Source organism: Myotis davidii, unplaced genomic scaffold (genome assembly GCF_000327345.1).
Source record: "Myotis davidii unplaced genomic scaffold, ASM32734v1 scaffold699, whole genome shotgun sequence".
NCBI lineage: Eukaryota > Metazoa > Chordata > Mammalia > Chiroptera > Vespertilionidae > Myotis > Myotis davidii.
This window is the reverse complement of record NW_006291007.1, coordinates 988,179-1,006,971: the sequence shown is the minus strand read 5'-3', so window position 1 is coordinate 1,006,971 and position 18,793 is coordinate 988,179. Positions and strand designations below refer to the sequence as shown.

Here is an 18,793-nt window from a genome sequence, read left to right as displayed (position 1 = left end):
CTCTCTCTCTCTCTCTCTCTCTCTCTCTGATGAATCTTGCTCATTGTATTAATCTAGTCCAAAGGAAAACTTTTTCTGTAAAGAGCCAGATAGTGTATATTTTGGAGGCATTTTTCTGTTTTTAGGGTAGCATGCAAGCAGTCTGGGTTCATTCCACTTAATGGCAGCTTCTTGTGTTTGAGAATGAATGGTCTTGTGTTTCTGCAGTCGAATGCATTGTGTTTATTTACCCGTAGATGGCGAGCATCTCAGCTCATCAAGACCATCCCTGCTTCAGACCTGCCCCAGGTCAGGGCAAAGGTTGCGGCCATGGAGATGCTGAAGGGTCAGAGGGCTGACCTTGGGCTCCAAAGAGCCTGGGAGGGCAACTATCTTGCTTCGGTAAGTGCAGGAGAACTTAAGTGGGTTCACTCATGCTCCCTTCACAAACAAAAAAAAGAGAATTTTTCTCCAAGAATTTATAAAAAAACTGATACCTTCAGAAACTAGATCCTATGAGCAACGCTAAACTAAAAGTTTTATTGCTTCCAAGTGTACAACAGCTGACGTTTTCCCCATGTTAAAAAGAGTGTTCTGCCTCCTATCTGTGTGTATTAGGTACACGCTATACCATGGCTTTGGCCATGTAAACCTTCCCTTGCATAACTCAGCAACTATTTTTAACACCTTTATATCAGTTATTCCCGAAGCTCTATTCCATCCCCTCTCAGATCCCTTATTTTAAATTTTTATAGGACTTTTGTTGTTAAAACAGCCCTTTAGTAGCTTACCACCTGGGATGGGGAGGTAAGAAGTAAGCGTGTGCAACGTCATGAGTTTAATAATAAAGCCGTGCCCTAAAAGCTCACTTTTTCATCTGAAATGCTAAGCATCATCATTCGATCACACTTCCTGTCTCTTTCAGAAGCCAGATACACCTCAGACCTCAGGCACTTTCGTCCCCGTCGCCAATGAACTGAAACGGAGGGACAAGTACATGAACGTCCTCTTCTCCTGTCACGTCCGTAAGGTAAGGCGATGCTGGGACAGACCTCCTCGGAAGGAAGGGGCTGCTTCCGATGCAGCGCCCTAAGACACGCCTTCAGTGAAACATAGCGACAGGCGCACCGCTGGCCCTGCCCTCAGGAGGCTGTGCCTGTCGGAGGGAGGCATGGATGGAAGGGCGGGGGAGACCGCAGTGTCCGAGTCAGGCTATCGGCTTCGTAGGGGAAGTGGATATTTTTAGCAACCATTCTTAAAACCGGAGAGGGGGAACCTCCTAGAGGTCAAGGATTTGTATTTTACTGAATTCCTATCTTTCAAACACATACTAGTCTGCCTGTATTTAATGGTCATTGAGTACTTTTTTATACATGTTTATTGCTGGGTTTTTTAAAAAAATTTTATTGATTTCAGAGAGGCAGGGAGAGGAAAGAGATAGAAACTTCAGTGATGACAGAATCATTGATCAGCTGCCTCCTGCACACCCCCCCACTGGGGATTGAGCCCACAACGCAGGCATGTGCCTTGACCAGGAATTGGACCCGTGACCTCCTTGTTCATAGCTCAGTGCTCAACCACTGAGCCATGCCAGGGAGAGGGAAGAAGAACATAGTTTGGAAAAGTGAGAAGGACATAGTGAGATTCAGAAGAGAGTGGGAAAGGTTATGTGCTAGGGATATATTTGCTCACCTGGAGCAAGATGTGTGTGGACTGTTATTTACCTGGAGATGAGAGCAGCTGGGCGAGTGGAACAGGTGGAAGTTGGAATGTGGAAGGCAAGGGACATAGTTGGTTTTTTAAAAACATTTGTTTAGAAAAAGAGAGAGAGGAAATTGAAATAACTATAAAAGAACATTTTGTAAAATTATGCAAATAAATTTTAAAATGTTAATTAAGTGGGTGGACTTAAGAAAAACATTGCCTAGATTAACCCCAAGAGAGATTTTGATATAAATACACCAATATTTGCAGGAGGAATTAAGAAACTATCAAAGAGTTACCTCACAACAACGGTTCAGGTTTAGGTGATTTTAGAGGTCTTTTGTTTCACATTTTCAAAAAATACATAATTACAGCCGAAACCGGTTTGGCTCAGTGGATAGAGCATCAGCCTGCGGACTGAAAGGTCCCGGGTTCGATTCCGGTCAAGGGCATGTACCTGGGTTGCGGGCACATCCCCAGTGGGGGATGTGCAGGAGGCGGCTGATCGATGTCTCTCTCTCATCGATGTTTCTGACTCTCTATCTCTCTCCCTTCCTCTCTGTAAAAAATCAATAAAATATATTTTTAAAAAAATACATAATTACAGTGTTATTCACATCAAAATAATGAAATGATATTTTTCTATGTAAATGTGGGAGACTTTAAAATGTTAATAACAACTAGCGTTTGCAAGAGTTTAGAGAAACACTGTTGGTAGGTCATAAAACAAGCCTCAGTAAATTTAAAAGGATTGAAATCGTACAAAGTATATTCTCTGACAATAATGGAGTAAAATTAGGAAACAAGGACAGAAATCAATTTAGGGAATGCACAGATAGGTGGAAATTAAGTGACACACTCCTGAGCAACCAGTGGTCAAAAAAGAAATCACAGGAAAATCAGAACATTTGGAAAAGAAGATACAACATAGCAAAACTTATGGGAGGCAGTGAAAGCCGTTTTAGAGGGAAATGTAATGCCTATAATAGAAGAGATGAAAGATCTCATATCCATAGCCTAATCTTCTACCTTAAGACGCTGCTAAAAAAAAAAAAAAAAAACTCACCCAAAGCAAGCAGGAAAATAAAATAGCAAAGATTAGAGCAGAAATCAATAAAATAGAGAATATAAAAATAATAGGAGATAAAACAACAAAACCAAAAGTTTTGGTTTTGATAAATCTTTGGTCGGACTGACCAAATACTATAATAGAAGAAGGAGATTGAACTATTCATGAAGTTTAAAAAAATAACTGCTAGCGTTCAGACATTCAATTCAATGTAATATAAACTTTTAACAAAATAGGAAGCAGTCTGTTTTGAACTTAGAATGAAATAAATATCACCAAGGAAAGTTTGCTGGTATCTCAGAGTGGCTACCAAAGTCCCAAGTCTAATTCTGAGCTGAATTCAGAAACCCTAGTTTATAAGTGTACCTAGGATTGATCAGCCAATCAGGAAATGACTTTTGCTAACCAGATTTCATTGACCTGCACAAAAAAAGTATAAGCCCTAATGCCAGTAAATTTAACCAAGGAATGTACCATTCCAGCCATTTCCTCGAGCCCTCATTTCTACTATCAAGGATACTTCCTCTCTAGAATCATGGTAACTATGAAGTCACATTAGTAATCAGGACAATTGATCAGAGACCACTGGGTGGTGTTGACAGTCATCCTCTACTCTGGAAAAGCCTGGTGCCTCTGATTCTTTCTCTCCAGGGGTGACAGTGGGATGTCTAACGGCATGTCTCTCCCTGGCTCCTCCTGGAAAAAAACTGAAAAATTCTTAGCCATGCTCCTGTATTTTTTTAATGTATTTTTATTGATTTCAGAGAGGAAGAGGGAGATAGAAGCATCAATGATGAGAGAGAATCATTGATCAGCTGCCTCCTGCACACGCCACACTGGGGATCGAGCCCGCAACCTGGGTAAATGCCCTGACCGGAATCAAACCGTGATCTCCTGGTTCATAGGTCGATGCTCAACCACTGAGCCACGCTCCTGTATTTCTAAGTTCAATGCAGAATAATATTTCTTCATACTACAGATTAGATTATGTCCTCTTTAGAATCTTTTTAATCCCAAAGACATACCAAGATGAACTTGACTTGATTTCAGTAAAGCCCTCTTCTTTATGCCTTGACTTTTTTATGAAGCAGCCACTTTGTATTAACTACCATCATAAACTGTCCTTTAAGGTAGGAGACTTCTGCAGATAGCTGCTCTCACTCTCATAATAGGTCTGACTCTCCAGGGAATCTTTCTCTCTGGCCCCCTGTGGTGCTGACTAAACCTGTGAACAGATCCTTAGAAGTGTTTAGGCAAAAGCAAGATGACAGGGATTTTTTTCTTTAGTTGAGGATTTTAGTTTGGGTAAAAGAAGAGATGAGATCTTATCTAATATTGAGTCTGCAATCCAGTTTTTCTATTACTTTATGGATTTACGTGGAAGAAAATTAGTGTTCCTATGCCATAATTATTTTAATTTAGTTTGAATTTACAGATTTACATATGTATAGAATAAGTTTTTCTTGCCCAGCTGGTGTGGCTCAGTGGTTGAGTGTCAGCCCATGAACCAGGAGGTCAAGGTTCCATTCCGGTCAGGGTACAAGCCTGGGTTGTGGGCTCGATCTCCAATAGGAGGCGTACAGGAGGCAGCCGACCATGTTTCTCTCTCATTGATGTTTCTATCTCTCTATCCTTCTCCCTTCCTCTCTCTAAAATCAATAAAAATATTTAAGTTTTTCTTTCCATTTTGATTTAGCTGAGTTATGCCACTAAAAGCTATCACTGAGTTGCATGACATCCCTCCCACTCGATCCATGTTTTAAGGACGATTTGAGTTGCTAAGACAGAAGGTAAAGATTTATGACCTGTTCACTTTAGGAATTACATTTTTACATAAAAAAAAGAATGTAATATTTCTAAACATTGTCAGTAAAATTGCTGCTTTGAGGTTTTTGTTTGTCAGTTTCCAGATTAACTCACGGACATAGCATAGAAAGGACAATACTCTCCGCTTGACCACTGTGGCCTATTGTTTGTGACTCTTGCATACCTTGTGAAATTATGCAAAAGCATTTTTTCATACTTTTTTGCAACACTCATATTTTTCAATATGAATTCGCAAAAGATGAGGAGCACTACTCTGGCTTATTATTTAGATTTTGTCTTTGATGTTCTCTCGTCTCCATATTCTAAGATGGCTACAAATGATGAGTGTTCTCCAACGTGGGTTTCTGCTGGACCTGAGTGTGTTTTTAGAAAGGGCCCCAAGTTTAATGTTGAACATGCTCTCTGTGTGCAGCATTCTCAGAGCCTTGAATGGACTCGTGAGGTATGAGCATCCCAGGGAAGGCTGTGGTTTGCATTGTTCCTCAGTCCAGCTTGACTTGGAGCCCTTTTCTGCAGAAAGCATCACACGAGGCTAGTGTTGTGCAAAACAACCTAGAAAAGGCTGATGTCCCCGCTCTGCGGTCTCTCGTTTCAAGTCTCTGACGAGGGCCAATTCGCTTTCATGACAACCGTGTTTGCCATGAATAAGCACCACAAAGAGTAGTTACTATTTCACCACATAAACTCTATCTTACTATATTTTTAAATATGTTTTTATTGATTTCGGAGAGGGGGAGAGAGATAGAAACATCAATGATGAGAGGATCACTGATCAGCTGCCTCCTACACGCCCCACACTGGGGATCGAGCCTGACTGGGAATCAAACCGTGACCTCTGGGTTCATAGGTCAGTGCATAATCACTGAGACACACTGGCTGGCCTCTATTTTATTCTTTATTGCTCTTCATTTTTGTCAAGACTAAAAAATATACTTTGGTTATAAGGATATGTTTAGAGAATTGAATGATAACTAAAGCTATGAGGCGAAAGGGAGAAGACTGAATAAAATTCAAACTGAACTTTGAGTTTTAGTTTGCTATCTTTTACCTATGGCAACATATCTTCTGTGTCCCATCCACCTGTCGTAATTTACTCAGGTGTGTATCCTACCAATGCTGTCGATGTTTTCAAATGAATCTCTTAACTTCTTTGTTGCATCTTAAAAATAAGATCTTGGAAGCAGGGGTGGAGGTTTATATATCACAACTGTGCCTTCTATTCTACTTAGTGGAGGGCTTTTAGTGGTCTTTTTTGTTGTTTTGTTTTGCTTTGCTTTTCCTTCTAATCACTGAGAAACATGACCTTGTAGTTCCTCAGAATTTTTTTTTGAAATTAAAATTTTTTTTTAATTTATTGATATTAGAGAGAGTTATTTATGCATTCACTGCTTGATTCTTCTATGTGCCTTGACTGGGGATCGAACCTGCAACCTTAGTGTATCCAGACAACGCTCTGACCAACTGAGCTACCCAGCCAGGGTGTTCCTCAGAAATTTTTAGTGCTCAATACCTTGATTTAAATATTACCCAAATCTAAAATTTAAATATGTTTTTATTGATTTCGGAGAGGGGGAGAGAGATAGAAACATCAAGTAGCTAACTGCATATTTATACAGTGTCCCTTCATTAGACTGTTAGAAAAAGATGTGCCTACAAATATGAGCATTTCTGACTCGCTAGTAACGTAGCACTCTACAGAATCATACACACGTACATTTCCTCCCAACGCCATTATCTAATTTTATTTTCTTTATACATTGTATGAAATTATTTTCACTTACAACCTTCTTATCTGTCTCAACTCCATCTGCTGTACTAATCTCAGATTAGTACCATAACCAAGGGCTTTCTGTCATTCCTTTGTATATCATCAGCAACTTATAAAGTACTTGAAAATGCACACTGTAAATTTGGGAGAAGAAAAAAATTTATCAAATCACTTAATTCAAGTAAATATTTACCAGTATAATTTTTTAAAGTTAATAGGAGTTGTATACTGGATTAACAAATGTAGAAAAATTAATTCAGTCCCAATCCCACAACAAAATTGTGAGTCTAAAGATTTTTTTAAGGGTAGCTATTATCAAGTAATACGCACGGCAAACACAGGCACAGATGCGTTTCTGTAGGCACATCTTGCTCAGGACAGTCCGTCTGGCTGCCAGTACTCTGTGTGCATGGCTTTGTCGTGATGGTCGGCTGTGAAACTTAAGACTCTGATGGCATTTGTGGAATATAATGAACAATATAAACTGATGAGCAAAAATAGATCCAGAGACATAGAAGCATCGACCAGACTGTCAAACCTCAGAGGAAAGGCAGGGGAGGGTGGGAGAAGGGGGAGGGTAAGAGATCAACCAAAGGACTTGTATACATGCATATAAGCATAACCAATGGACACAGACAGTAGGAGGACAAGAGCATGTGCTGAGGGGTGGGAGCGGCCGGGGAGAGGTCAATGGGAGGAAAAGGAGACATATTTAATACTTTAATCAATAAAAAATTTAAATTAAAAAAAAGACTCTGACAGGAAAAATTAAATTCATTGGGGGAAAAAAACGCTTTATGAGAAATGACAATATACAAATAAATCTCAACCATTCCAGCCAGGAGAATGAATAATTTCAAATCAGCGATCTGTGTGTTTCCATAGTGCCTGCAGCATTAGAGAGCTTTTTATTAAAGAGGTGGCTTACTCATAACGGGGCACGCAGCCCCAGGTACATAAAAGCAAGCCGCCCTCAGTTCCTTTTCCAGTGCAGCAGTCACGGTTTTCCGGGACCAAACTGGGCAATGGGGATTACGCTATTGAGCACCTGTGCTTCTATTTGCACTTGGGGATTTTGTTCTTACATTATGCAACCTCCCACGTGCTGCAGCCTCTCCCCCTGCTTTCCCGTCTGACGGTTCCCATATCAACACCCATTGGCCCATGAGGGGAAGGAGAGTTCTTGAAATTATCCGTGGGATTTAAAGCAGCAGTTGCCAACCTTTTGGACCTCACGGACCACCGATTGGCGACCGCTGATTTAAAGGACTCTCATAACCAATGGATGAGAAGGGATGTGGTATTACTTTATAGGTTGCCCATTTCTCTATTGGGGGCTGTGAGGTACAAGACAAAAGGCACCATAAGATCATGACCCGCAAGGAGCTAACTTACTATTGATGAAATAAGGCAGTAAATAAAAATCTGTCATGGATAGTTGGGATTCTTTGTTGGTTTTGTTTTCTCTTTGTATTGAGGTAGAGAGTTTATATACAGGTAAATACTCGTTATCTGAAGTGTACAAGTGAGTGAGTTTGGACTAGTACCTACACCCATGTAAATTTAAACCCTGTCGAGATACAGAGCGTTTCCATCACCCTAAAAAGCTCCTCATGCCCCTTCCCAGATGTGTCCCACCCCCACCAGAGGCAGCCACTGTTCTCATCTCCTTTACCATACATTCGTTTTGCTGTTTCTTGACCTTCATTAAAAAAGAAATCATACAGTTTTATGTAAGATTTTTACTTTGTTTTGAAGTGAACTTGTTAGTCTTTTTATAACTATTTTTATAATATCTGTAGCAGTTTTATAAGGAAAGCAGCTTTTTTTTATATACTTCCAATTTAAAACCATCTGTATAATCTCTCATATTGGCTGAATTCATTAGACCTAGATTAGTGGGTTATAGTCATTCGATTAATTATCACAAGGTTAATAAGTAACACCAACCTCTTGCCAAACATAGCTTCAACTGTAAGTTTAAAGAAACAGAGTGTTCTATACTGCTATTTTAACCAGTTTATTTCTTATAACAAGCATCCATGGTCTAAAAATTACAAGTCAGCTGTCCTTAAATTATTCAAGCTTTCCAGTTATTAAATGAAAGATTTGCGCTTTTAATAGAGAGATGTAGAGAGTAGCTCGACTTCATAAGGAGAACCTACAGACTAAGGATAGATGTAACTTGATTGTGTTGGTATTTGGACGTATTGACCAACCTTCTTTCCTGTCTTTCTTGCGGAACAAAGAGTAATGATGGATCCAGGGTTTTACATTAGCAAAAGCGCTCACGCCAGTGCTCCTCCTATCCTCAAGTATCCTGCTTTAAAAGAAGAACCTTGTGCCCTTTATATCAATGTTAATTTTTAAATTTCATTCTTGATTCTACTTATATTCTATTTCTCCTACAACTGTGGAAAGAAGTTCAGAAGAAACAGCGATCGCTTTTCACTATAGGAATTGAAAAGGTTTTATAATGGAATGAAAACTTAAGCAAAATCTTGAAATACACATAGATAAAAAGAAAAAGGAAGGAGAAAATCAGAAACATAGAGAGAGAACATAACATCACACAGGAGCGGAAGAAATGAATAAACTAGAATATGGCGATAGGGAAACTTGGAAGTCAGGTAAAAGAATCATAGAATCTGAAGAAAGGGGACCTTGGGAATCCCTAGATTTCCTATTGCAGCACAAACCCCCTCTACCACACCCACAGCAGATAGCCACTGAGCTTCCGCTTGAATCCTGCGTGGGGCACGTGCTGCCTTCTCACAGGGCCCATTCTTCTTATGGATAGTCATAATGAGGAGACAGTTATTTGTGCTCTAGGCAAGCAGGCACTGTCCCTTTTTGAACATATATATTTAATGGCATACTGTCATTATACTCTAGGGAATTTAATCTGTGCATTAGGAAAGGGGCAGAATGAGTTGTTTCATTTAGGGGTTACCTGTTTCGTTTACAGCTTCATTGAGATATAATTCATACAGCATCCTATGCACCATTTTAAATCACACAATCCAACAGTTATTAGTATATTCACAGAGTTGGGTCTCCATTACCACAAACGTTTTTATTACCCCCAAAAGAAAACCCACACTCCTTAGCCGCCATCCCTCCGAACCTCTCATCTCCCCCAGCCCTATGTAACTACTGATCTACATCCCGTTTCTATCCATTTGCTGCTTCTGGACATTTCATATAAATGGAATCACATATGTGGTACTATGTGACTGGCTTATATAACATGTTTTTAAGGTTCATCCATGTTATAGCATGTATCAGTAGTTCACTTTCTATTGCCAATTTATATTCCATTGTGTGAATATATCACATTTTATTTGTCCAGTCCAGTGTCAGTTGGGTGACATTGGGTTGTCTCTACTTTTTTGGCTGTTATGATAAATGCTGCTGTGAATATTCAGGCACAAGTTTTTATGTGATTATATTGTCAGTTCCCATGATATATACCCCTAAGAGAGAAATTTCTGGGTCATACGGTAACTCTCTGTTTATCTGGCTGAGGAACTGCCAGACTGTTTTCCAAAGTGACCGCATCACTTTATATTCCCGCCAGTGGTGGTGAGGGCTCCAGTGTCCCCACACCCTGACCAGCACTTGTTACTGTCCGTCCTCTTTATTGTCATCATCCCAATGGGCATGAAGTGGCATCTCACTGTGGTTCCGATTGACATTTCCTGGTGGCTGGTGGTATCAGGCATGTGTTCATGAGCTTATTGGCTATGTATGTCTTCTCTGGAGAAATGTGTATTCACAATTAAAAACCCATTTTTCATTGTTTGGTTTTTTTTGTCCTTTTATTATTGAGTTCTGTATTCTAAATACAATATACACTTTATTCTTTATATGTTTTAAATACGAGTCCCTTATCCAGTATATGGTTTGTACACATTTCCTCCTAGGTGGGGTATCTTTTCATTTTCTTTATAGTGTCTGGGTTACATGGTTTCAGTCTTTTAATCATTATGGGGTGTCTTTTTTTGTTTTTTGGTTTTTTTCCCGTTAAGTTGTAAAATCATGGAGTTTAAATTGTAAAATTCCACAAACCTGGACACTGCTCCTGCTTCTGCACCTCTGCTGCGTCCCGTAGAGTGGCCGTCTGTTAAAGGCTGCGTCTCCACAGGCAGCCACCTCTGCCCCTCAACGTTTTCCTCGCAGATCATTCGGCTTCATGCTTCACGAGATGATAAAATTGTTGGTTGGTTTTCCCACAGGTCAATCGGTTCAGTAAGGTGGAAGACCGCGCCATTTTTGTCACTGATCGCCACCTGTATAAGATGGACCCCACGAAGCAGTACAAGGTGATGAAGACCATCCCTCTGTACAACGTGAGTGTCCTCCGCTTCTCTCCGAGCAAAGGAGTACCAGCCTGGGGTTCGGGAGCCACTTGTGGGCTGACAGTCTGGTCACTGAAACCTTCGGGGCTTTAGGAAGCCTGTGAACCCTCGAAGGTTACGCCCATCTTACGTTTTATACAGATGTACAGTTTTCTCTCAGGGGGATCCAAGGCTTCCGGTAGATTAACGAAAGCATTTTTTTTTTTTAAGCATAAAGACTGCATTCTGTGTGATCTTTCTCTGGTCCTCATTCTACTCACGGCTTCACTGTTGTGATACACAATATGTTTTCTCATTTATTTTCATATGGCTTGTTCTTTCTCTATGCCTCATCCTGCTCATTGCTTCGATGTGGTGACACCTAATATATTTTCTTATTTATTTTCATAAGGCGTGTTTTTCCATTTGGAAATGGAATCTGGTAGAGGAACGGTAGAGAATTACTTTATGAAAGCATTACCTCTCTTTCAAATGTAAAATGTATGCTGCTCCCAGAAGTTCTTTCCACCAATATATTTTACCTCTGATCTAAACCCACTCGGTGGCTCACTGTCTCCACGGGCTTTCCAGTTTCTGGAATCGGCTCCTTATTTGAAATGAGAAATTTGGTAGGTGTCTCTTTGAATTTCAATACGAGATTTCTTTTTCATTTTTTCCCCCTGCTGTCTGAGGCCTGCTTAACAAGTGACTGTTCTAATTCTTCAGAAAGAGCCTACCAGACCCCAGATCTCTTCATGTGAAAGGTGATTTTCTCTGTCTGTTAGTTCTTAATGAGGGAGGTCTGTGCCGGTCCCATGGTAGACTGAATGAGGAATATTATTAAAGAGTCTTTTAAATCCTTTTGGTCTCTGCATAAGGGAGTAGGAAGGACGTTGTTTTGTAGCTGTATTTTGTTAAATCAGGAGTCTCATTGGTTGTGGGGTACAGAGAAAGCAAATCATTCCTGATTTTGTTAAGTGATGTAGAACATCACTGCGGACGATTGCCGAAATTATTGCCCAGGTTAAGATTTGTCTGCATTATGCACCTCTCTCTCTCTCTCTCTCTCTCTCTCTCTCTCTCACACACACACACACACACACACACACACACACCTTTCTCCCTTCCAGGAGAAGGCTAATGGATTGCAGCTAAGAAAATGCTCTTCTAAGACATTCTTGATGGCATATATTCTTAGCAAAGACTTGTAATCTTATATACCAGTCACAGTTGAAGCCTAATAACCCTGCCGTCTTAAAGTAGGAGGTGAAGGGCAATAAGGGGGTTGGATCAGATTTTGCCTAAGTCTAATGAAGTGTGGCACTAAGCTAACATAAATTGCAGTATGCATTTTATTTCTTTTTCTTATTTTCTATTAAGTGGAGATCACTCTGGCACAGAATATAAATTCAGTAGCTAAACAACTCTTTGACCTAAAGTTATTTTCCCAACCTACCTTCCTTTTTTATGTCGACTGGTGTATATTTATATTCACGGTTCCCCTTTTCACATTATCACAATTCATGTTCCCAGTGTCATTGAAATGAATGATGTTTAACAATTGTGGCAAAGGTTGAACAGTGTCAGCAGGATGGATGCACACGGTCGCAGGTGCTCTCAGTACTCGGCCCATATCCCCTTGTACCCCCTTATTTTCGGGCACACCAGCCTAACTTCCAGCAGCCAACGTCTTTGTCAAAGGCTATGCTGCCAGACCCACTTTGCCCTATGCACAGAGGACTGGAAATGCCATCCAGTGACTCACAGATGTCGGGGGATAAATACTCCAACACCATCACCATTGACCGAGGCCGTTCTGAGGTGTGTTTTCTACCGTTTCCTAGACCTGCCCTGCAGGAGTAAGCGGCAGCTGCCCACAGTGGAAGCTGATGGGCCATCCTGGCCACCTCCCCTTGCCTGAGCCCCTCTCCACCCCCTTGCCAGTGTCCCTGCACCTCCCAAGTCAGCTCTATGTGCTCATCAGCCTTTGTCCCAGGGTGTGCTCTGGGAGGAGCTAACTTCAGGGTAGTGGCTAGGAGGGAGCAAGTTGAATGGGATAGGGGACTGCCACCTGGGTTGGTAAAAATGTTTTAAAGTCCAAAGCACATGTGGCAACATATTAAGTCCGGATAATAGGGACATGGGTATACATTATTTTATTCTTTACACCTTTGGTATGATTGAAATATTTTGAAATTAAAAACACGGTTTAAGACAAGGAACCCTTAGAAATGATAATGCTGATCATAGTGATGAAGCCGCTGAGAGGAGGTGAAGGAGAACGATTTTCATGTTACCCATGCTGCGTTTCAGGTGTCGTGAAACTCACAGGTATGCATTTCATAGGTAGTCGAAGGTCTCATGTTGTAGGGAGGGGAAGAGTTTAGCACTTAGGATAAAAATTTAAAGCAGATGTATGTACAGCTGGAGGCTGAAATTATGAGTCTAGAACAGTGGTTCACAACCTGTGGGTCGCCAACCTGTGGGTCACGACCCCTCTGGGGGTTGAATGACCCTTTCACAGGGGTTGCTTAAGACCATCGGAAAACATATATAATTACATATTGTTTTTGTGATTAATCACTATGCTTTAATTATGTTCAATTTGTAGCAATGAAAATACATCCTGCATATAAGATATACATTACGACTCAAAACAATAGCAAAATTACAGTTATGAAGTAGCAACGAAAATAATTTTATGGTTGGGGGTCACCACAACATGAGGAACTATATTGAAGGGTTGCAGCATTAGGAAGGTTGAGAACCACTGGTCTAGAGGGTGGAAGGGGGCAGATTATTCAAGAACATCCATCCATTACATGGCAGGAAAGAGAGAATTGCTGATGGGAATGAAATAAAAAGGAAATCTCTTCTCTATGGCCCTCCATTTTCTCAACGCTTTTTAAAAAATATATTTTTATTGATTTCAGAGGGAAAGGGAGAGGGACAGAGAGAGATTATCATTGATTGGCTGCCTCCTGCACGCCCCACACGGGATCGAGCCTGCAACCCGGGCACGTGTCCTGAATGGGAATTGAACCGTGATCTCCTGGTTCATAGGTCGACGCTCAACCACTGAGCCCCGCCGGCCAGGCTCAACTCTCTTTTAATGTGCTAAACAAGCTCTCATGTTTCTTCAGTTCCATCTGGTTATGGATTATTCTAGGAAAGAAAAGAACTGTGAGAGCACCATGTTTCAGAAGCAGATTGGGAAGTTTTCAGAAATAAGAGCAATCGATAAAAGCACAGAGCTAAGTGTGCCCCGCTCCGCTCCTCTCGTGCTCTGCTTTTCCTTGGCTCCCAGGAACAGGTGATGACCATAGACTGTCATAAGGAACACTCCGCTGTGGTTCCAGTAAGGTTACAGGGGGCAGTAAGGGGGAGGAGCCTGAGGGAGACCCAGGACACACCACCACCCAGGCTTCAGAGCAGTTCCCAGGGACTGTGTTACCCTGCAGCCCTCAGCAGCATGAAGGCTTAGGTAGTCAAAGTTTCGGCCATTCTCTCCGTCTCTGCCTCTCTCTCTGTGTGTGTGTCTTTTTACCATCAGTTACTTTTCTTTGCAGCATGGCCAGCACCAGGCTCAGGTCTAAATCAGCCAGCCCAGCACCCCATTAGAGTTCGTCCTACACTAACATATTGAACACAGTGTCTCAGATCAGGCCTCACCATAGCAACCAATTCTGCATGAGCCAAATTGGTATTTTAGTTCCTTGTCAAGTACTTGCAATTCTATGCATAGCCTTCCCTGACTTTTCCTAGTATACCATATATAGCATGGGCAATTAGTACAGTTCCTTTTGAGTACAATTGATCTCTTCCCTCTGCAGTTTTTGACTGTTGTCCTTAGTCCCAAGTCCCTTTTGGACCTGGGTCACAAATCATGCTGAGTCCTGGGGTGGGTCATTAGGTTTTCCAAGTGGGGAAAGGATCCGTGGGAGGGAAGAGCTTCAAATAGGCCAAGTTCATCAGGCATCCTGGGGTCCTTGGAGTCTGCCCACCTACCCCCCTTCCAATTGCCAGAAGCCCAGTCTCTCTCAGGCAGGACTTAAAATGTGCCATATGTGTAGTAACTTAAGGTAGATGTATGTGCGTGCAACTATCATCGTTGTGGCCGTTCCTGCATCCAGTATGCCAGATCTTTGACTCACCTAGAAAAAGCTGAAGTCTGTATTTCCTGTAAAATCCCCTGATTATTAAAAGGCATGCAAGCCAAACAAAGTGTGTCTGGGGAGACACTCAGCCCACAGGCCGCCATTTGCTAATCCTATGTTAAAAGGTCTCTGCTTGTCATTTGTTATTCTACAGGAGCAGTAACCATACAGCAGTGGTTCTCAACCTGTGGGTGGCGACCCCTTTGGTGGTCGAACGACCCTTTCACAGGGGTCACCTAAGACCATCCTGCAGATCAGATATTTACATTATGATTCATAACAGTAGCAACATTACAGTTATGAAGTAGCAACAAAAATAATTTTATGGTTGGGTCACAACATGAGGAACTGTATTTAAAGGGCCAGAAGGTTGAGAACCACTAGCATACTCCTTGCTCTCCTCCATACCAAACGTTAAAAATTCTAAAATCGATGATGTGTTTTATTCTAGACCTTGTGTAGTAGAAACAGACATGACCCATTCCTCACTTATAAAAAACCAACAGGGTGTTGGCTTTAGAAAAATGGTTTCTACTTCAGTGAGAAAGCGAAGGAATGAAGGGACTCTTTGATAGAGGTGTCTTTCCTGCCTGGGGAACTTTCTACCCCCTCGGAGTTCACTGCTACGCCTGTCCCTGCAGCTTATAAGTGTTGGGGGGTTTTTTTGCCATATTTTTTTTCTCTCTTTCATGACACTTTGCCTCTAAAATGGCCCTGTGTGCATTCTCCTAAGAATAGGGCATTCTCCTTCATTGCCACGGTACTCTTTTCATATCTAAAAAATGAATGTTTCCATAATATTTAATACCCAACACAACTCACATTTCCTCAATCGTTCAAAGAATGTCTTTTGTTCACCTGTTTTTAAAAAACAAAATTCATCCCTAAACAGTGCTGCACTGAGTGGCTAGAGCATTGTCCCATGGACCAAAGGGTTACAGGTTCCATTCCTGGTCCAGGGCATGTGCCTGGGTTGCAGGTTCAATCCCTGGCCCTTGTAGTCATCCATAATGATAGTCGGTCCTGACGTAGCTAGAGAGGATAGGCTGCCTGGTAGTTCTTACACATTTCTACAACCATTCTCTTGCCCCTGGACTCGTGACCACCACTGAGCATGTTACTCTCTCTAGTTGTGCGTTTTCTAGGATGTCTTATAATTGTACTCCCACAGCATATGGCCTTTGCAGACTGGCTTCTGTCACTTAGCAGTAGGTATTTGAGGTTCTTTCGTGTCTTTCCATGACTTGATGCCTCGTTTCTTTTTCTTCACTGAGTAATACTCTGTTGTGTGGCTACCCCGTAGTCTGTCCATCTGCCTAATGAAGGACATCTTGGTTGCTCCCAGTGTTTGGCAATTCTGAATAAAGCAGCTATAAGCATTCGCATGCAGGTTTTTGTATGGACACACGTTTTCAAATCATTTGGGTACGTAGCTATGAGCAAAATTGCTAGGTTGTGAGCTCACACTAAGTTTGGCTTTATAAGAACTGCCAAATCGTCTGCCCAAGAGACCATGCCATTTTGCACTCCCACCAACAGCTAATGAGAGTTCCTGTTGCTCCACATCCTCATCGTTACTGGTATTCTCAGTCTTTGTGAAAACGTAGCCGTTCTGACAGGTGTATGGCGGCAGCATGTATTTTTCTATGACTCTAAACTATAACTCAGCACCCACTGGTATCGCAGTTCATCTTTAACTAAAAGCATAGCTCTCCACACTCAGTCGGCGCCTGGCTTTTATGCTCAGGAGATAAAGGCTGATCTTTCTGTAAAACTAAGCAAAATATAACTAAAAAAAAAACTGGGCACCTTTCCCCCCTCCCATTAGCACAAGTATTCTATCAGTGTATCATTGAACAATGATTCCAGTCACTCTTCACAGGAAAGATAAAAATGGGAAGTCACGCTAGGTTTTGGAGAGTATTTTCAGTCAACATTGTTCTTGCAGATGGTCTAGTCAGATAATTGTCAACAACAACCTGAGAATGAAGCATTCGGGTTATAGGTGGCCCCTCATTAGCCACAGAGAGACTTCCCATGTGCAAATACTGCCTGGTTATGGGTAGGGCTTCTGCCAGCTGGAATCTGTGTCATTGTCGTTAGTGTCGTCCCCCTGAGTCACTGGCTACATTATATATGTGAGCTGTGATATCAGATTAAAGCATTAATTCCAATACAGTTGTCCAGAAACATCAAAATGTTTACCTTTAGGGGCTAGTGGGATAAGAATTGGAAGGATTTGCGGGCTGGGAGGGAGACTGTGGTTGCTTCGGCTTGATATGGAGAACAAAGGCAGGCAGGAAACCACGCATCTAGCAATATTGTATCCAAAACTGGGGTCGCTGCCCCTTTGACTCTGGGATTCACCCTGGAGATCACGGTAGATTGGCGAGGAAGGTCGCACCCCGTGGCCAACGCACACTGCTTGAATCCGCGCGTTCCGGCCACGGGAGCCGTGTGGACACGGGCTCACCCCAGCCAGCACCCGGGGAGCTGGTTGCCAAGATTGAGTTTAATTTGCGTAAACATGAAATCTGTTCACTGGTTCCGAGTGAAATGGCATAAACTGAAGCATTTAACCTGACCTCAGCCGGACCCCGCCTTCTCCTTTTGTTGGAGAGCTGTGCCCGATGGGTTGGCTCTGCCCAGGAATGCTGTTTGATATAGTCCCTTTTTTATCAGTCCGGGCTCAATGGCCAAGGAAGCCACCAATTAATTACACAAACACATCCTTCCGTTCTGTGGAGAACACCAGGCAAGCTGGGGAGAGAACAGAGACGCTTATCTGAACCATGTGACTGTTGTCGCAGTGAATGGACTGTAATTATGCCGGGCTTCAGGCTTTATTACTCTATCTGACGTGACTTGCTAGAAAGATAGTGTTTCGTTTGGAAGATGGATTTCCCTTGTAATGTGTCCAGGGGTGAACCCTACTGAAATCCCTGGGCCGCCAGCTCTGCTCCCCATCACCATTTCTAAGACACCCTGCCCTCATGGCCCAGTTGCAGGAGAAGGTGTTTCCATGGTAATCTCGGGGGCAGCAGTCAGCTGATGTCTGGCACTGCCTGCCTGAGCTGGTGAGCGCCAGCCCTCTCCCCTCCCTCCTCCCTGGAGCCTTTAAACTGTATTTATTAGTCCTCTTTAATGGAAAGGAGATAACCCCTAATGTTAGACGCCGAGTGGCACTCGGGTTTATTTATTTATTTGCTTAGGTGATAAATTTACCTTCCTAATTGATCCTCAGCAGGTCCCGGAAGCTGTGTTGTTTTGAACACCTGGTGCAAACGTTCATATGTTTGCCTGTTAGAACAAAGAGAGCCGCTTACCAACGTTAGATATTCGGAAGCCCCTGTTCTGAGGGGGGAAAGTGCCAACTCTATGATTTTTAAAGATGCAGATGTTAAGGTTTTAGTTTAATTTTTTAAGAATCTCTTCTTGCTCTGATGGCTTTGGCAATGAGACAATCTTCCCACTATCCTTCTAATTTTTTATTTAGCATTCGATTTCATTATTGGATTTGAATGATCCATGTGGGTTTAAATACTTCTAAGAAAAATGTCTAGCCATGTTCTCTTTCTCTTTTTCTTGTTCTCTCTCTCTCTCTCTCTCTCTCTCTCTCTCTCTCTCTCTCTCTCTCTCTCGGTAAGAGAGAAAGAAGTGAGAATCCCAGAGCTAAGCGATTGATTGTTTTCCTGACATGTGTGTAGAAGTAAATGCCTTTTGTCATACCAGTTAGAGACCACAGTTTATGTTAAACAGTACTAGGCAAACTGATTTATAATGTCAGAAGTCAGCACTTCCCGGCAGGAGGTAGAGTCCATTTTCATCCGTACTGTACTTGGAAATTCAATTATAAATGTAAAAGCTGTACCAAACCAGTGTCTGAAAGGAACAAGTGTTAGAGCTAATTTATGACCCCTTTAAGAAGCTATCTTGTTAAAGAAACACA

At 41.9% G+C, this 18,793-nt stretch overlaps 1 protein-coding gene across 1 annotated transcript in view; it reads left to right on the top strand.

Annotated features, from left to right (window-relative positions):
* MYO1D (myosin ID) overlaps positions 1–18,793 on the top strand; it is a 178,913-nt gene that overhangs the window by 74,513 nt on the left and 85,607 nt on the right. Inside the window, exons 18-20 of the mRNA XM_015564134.1 lie at positions 237–381; positions 905–1,009; positions 10,586–10,699. Of these exons, the coding sequence (XP_015419620.1) occupies positions 237–381; positions 905–1,009; positions 10,586–10,699 (364 nt within the window). The remainder of the gene's footprint in view (positions 1–236; positions 382–904; positions 1,010–10,585; positions 10,700–18,793) is intronic.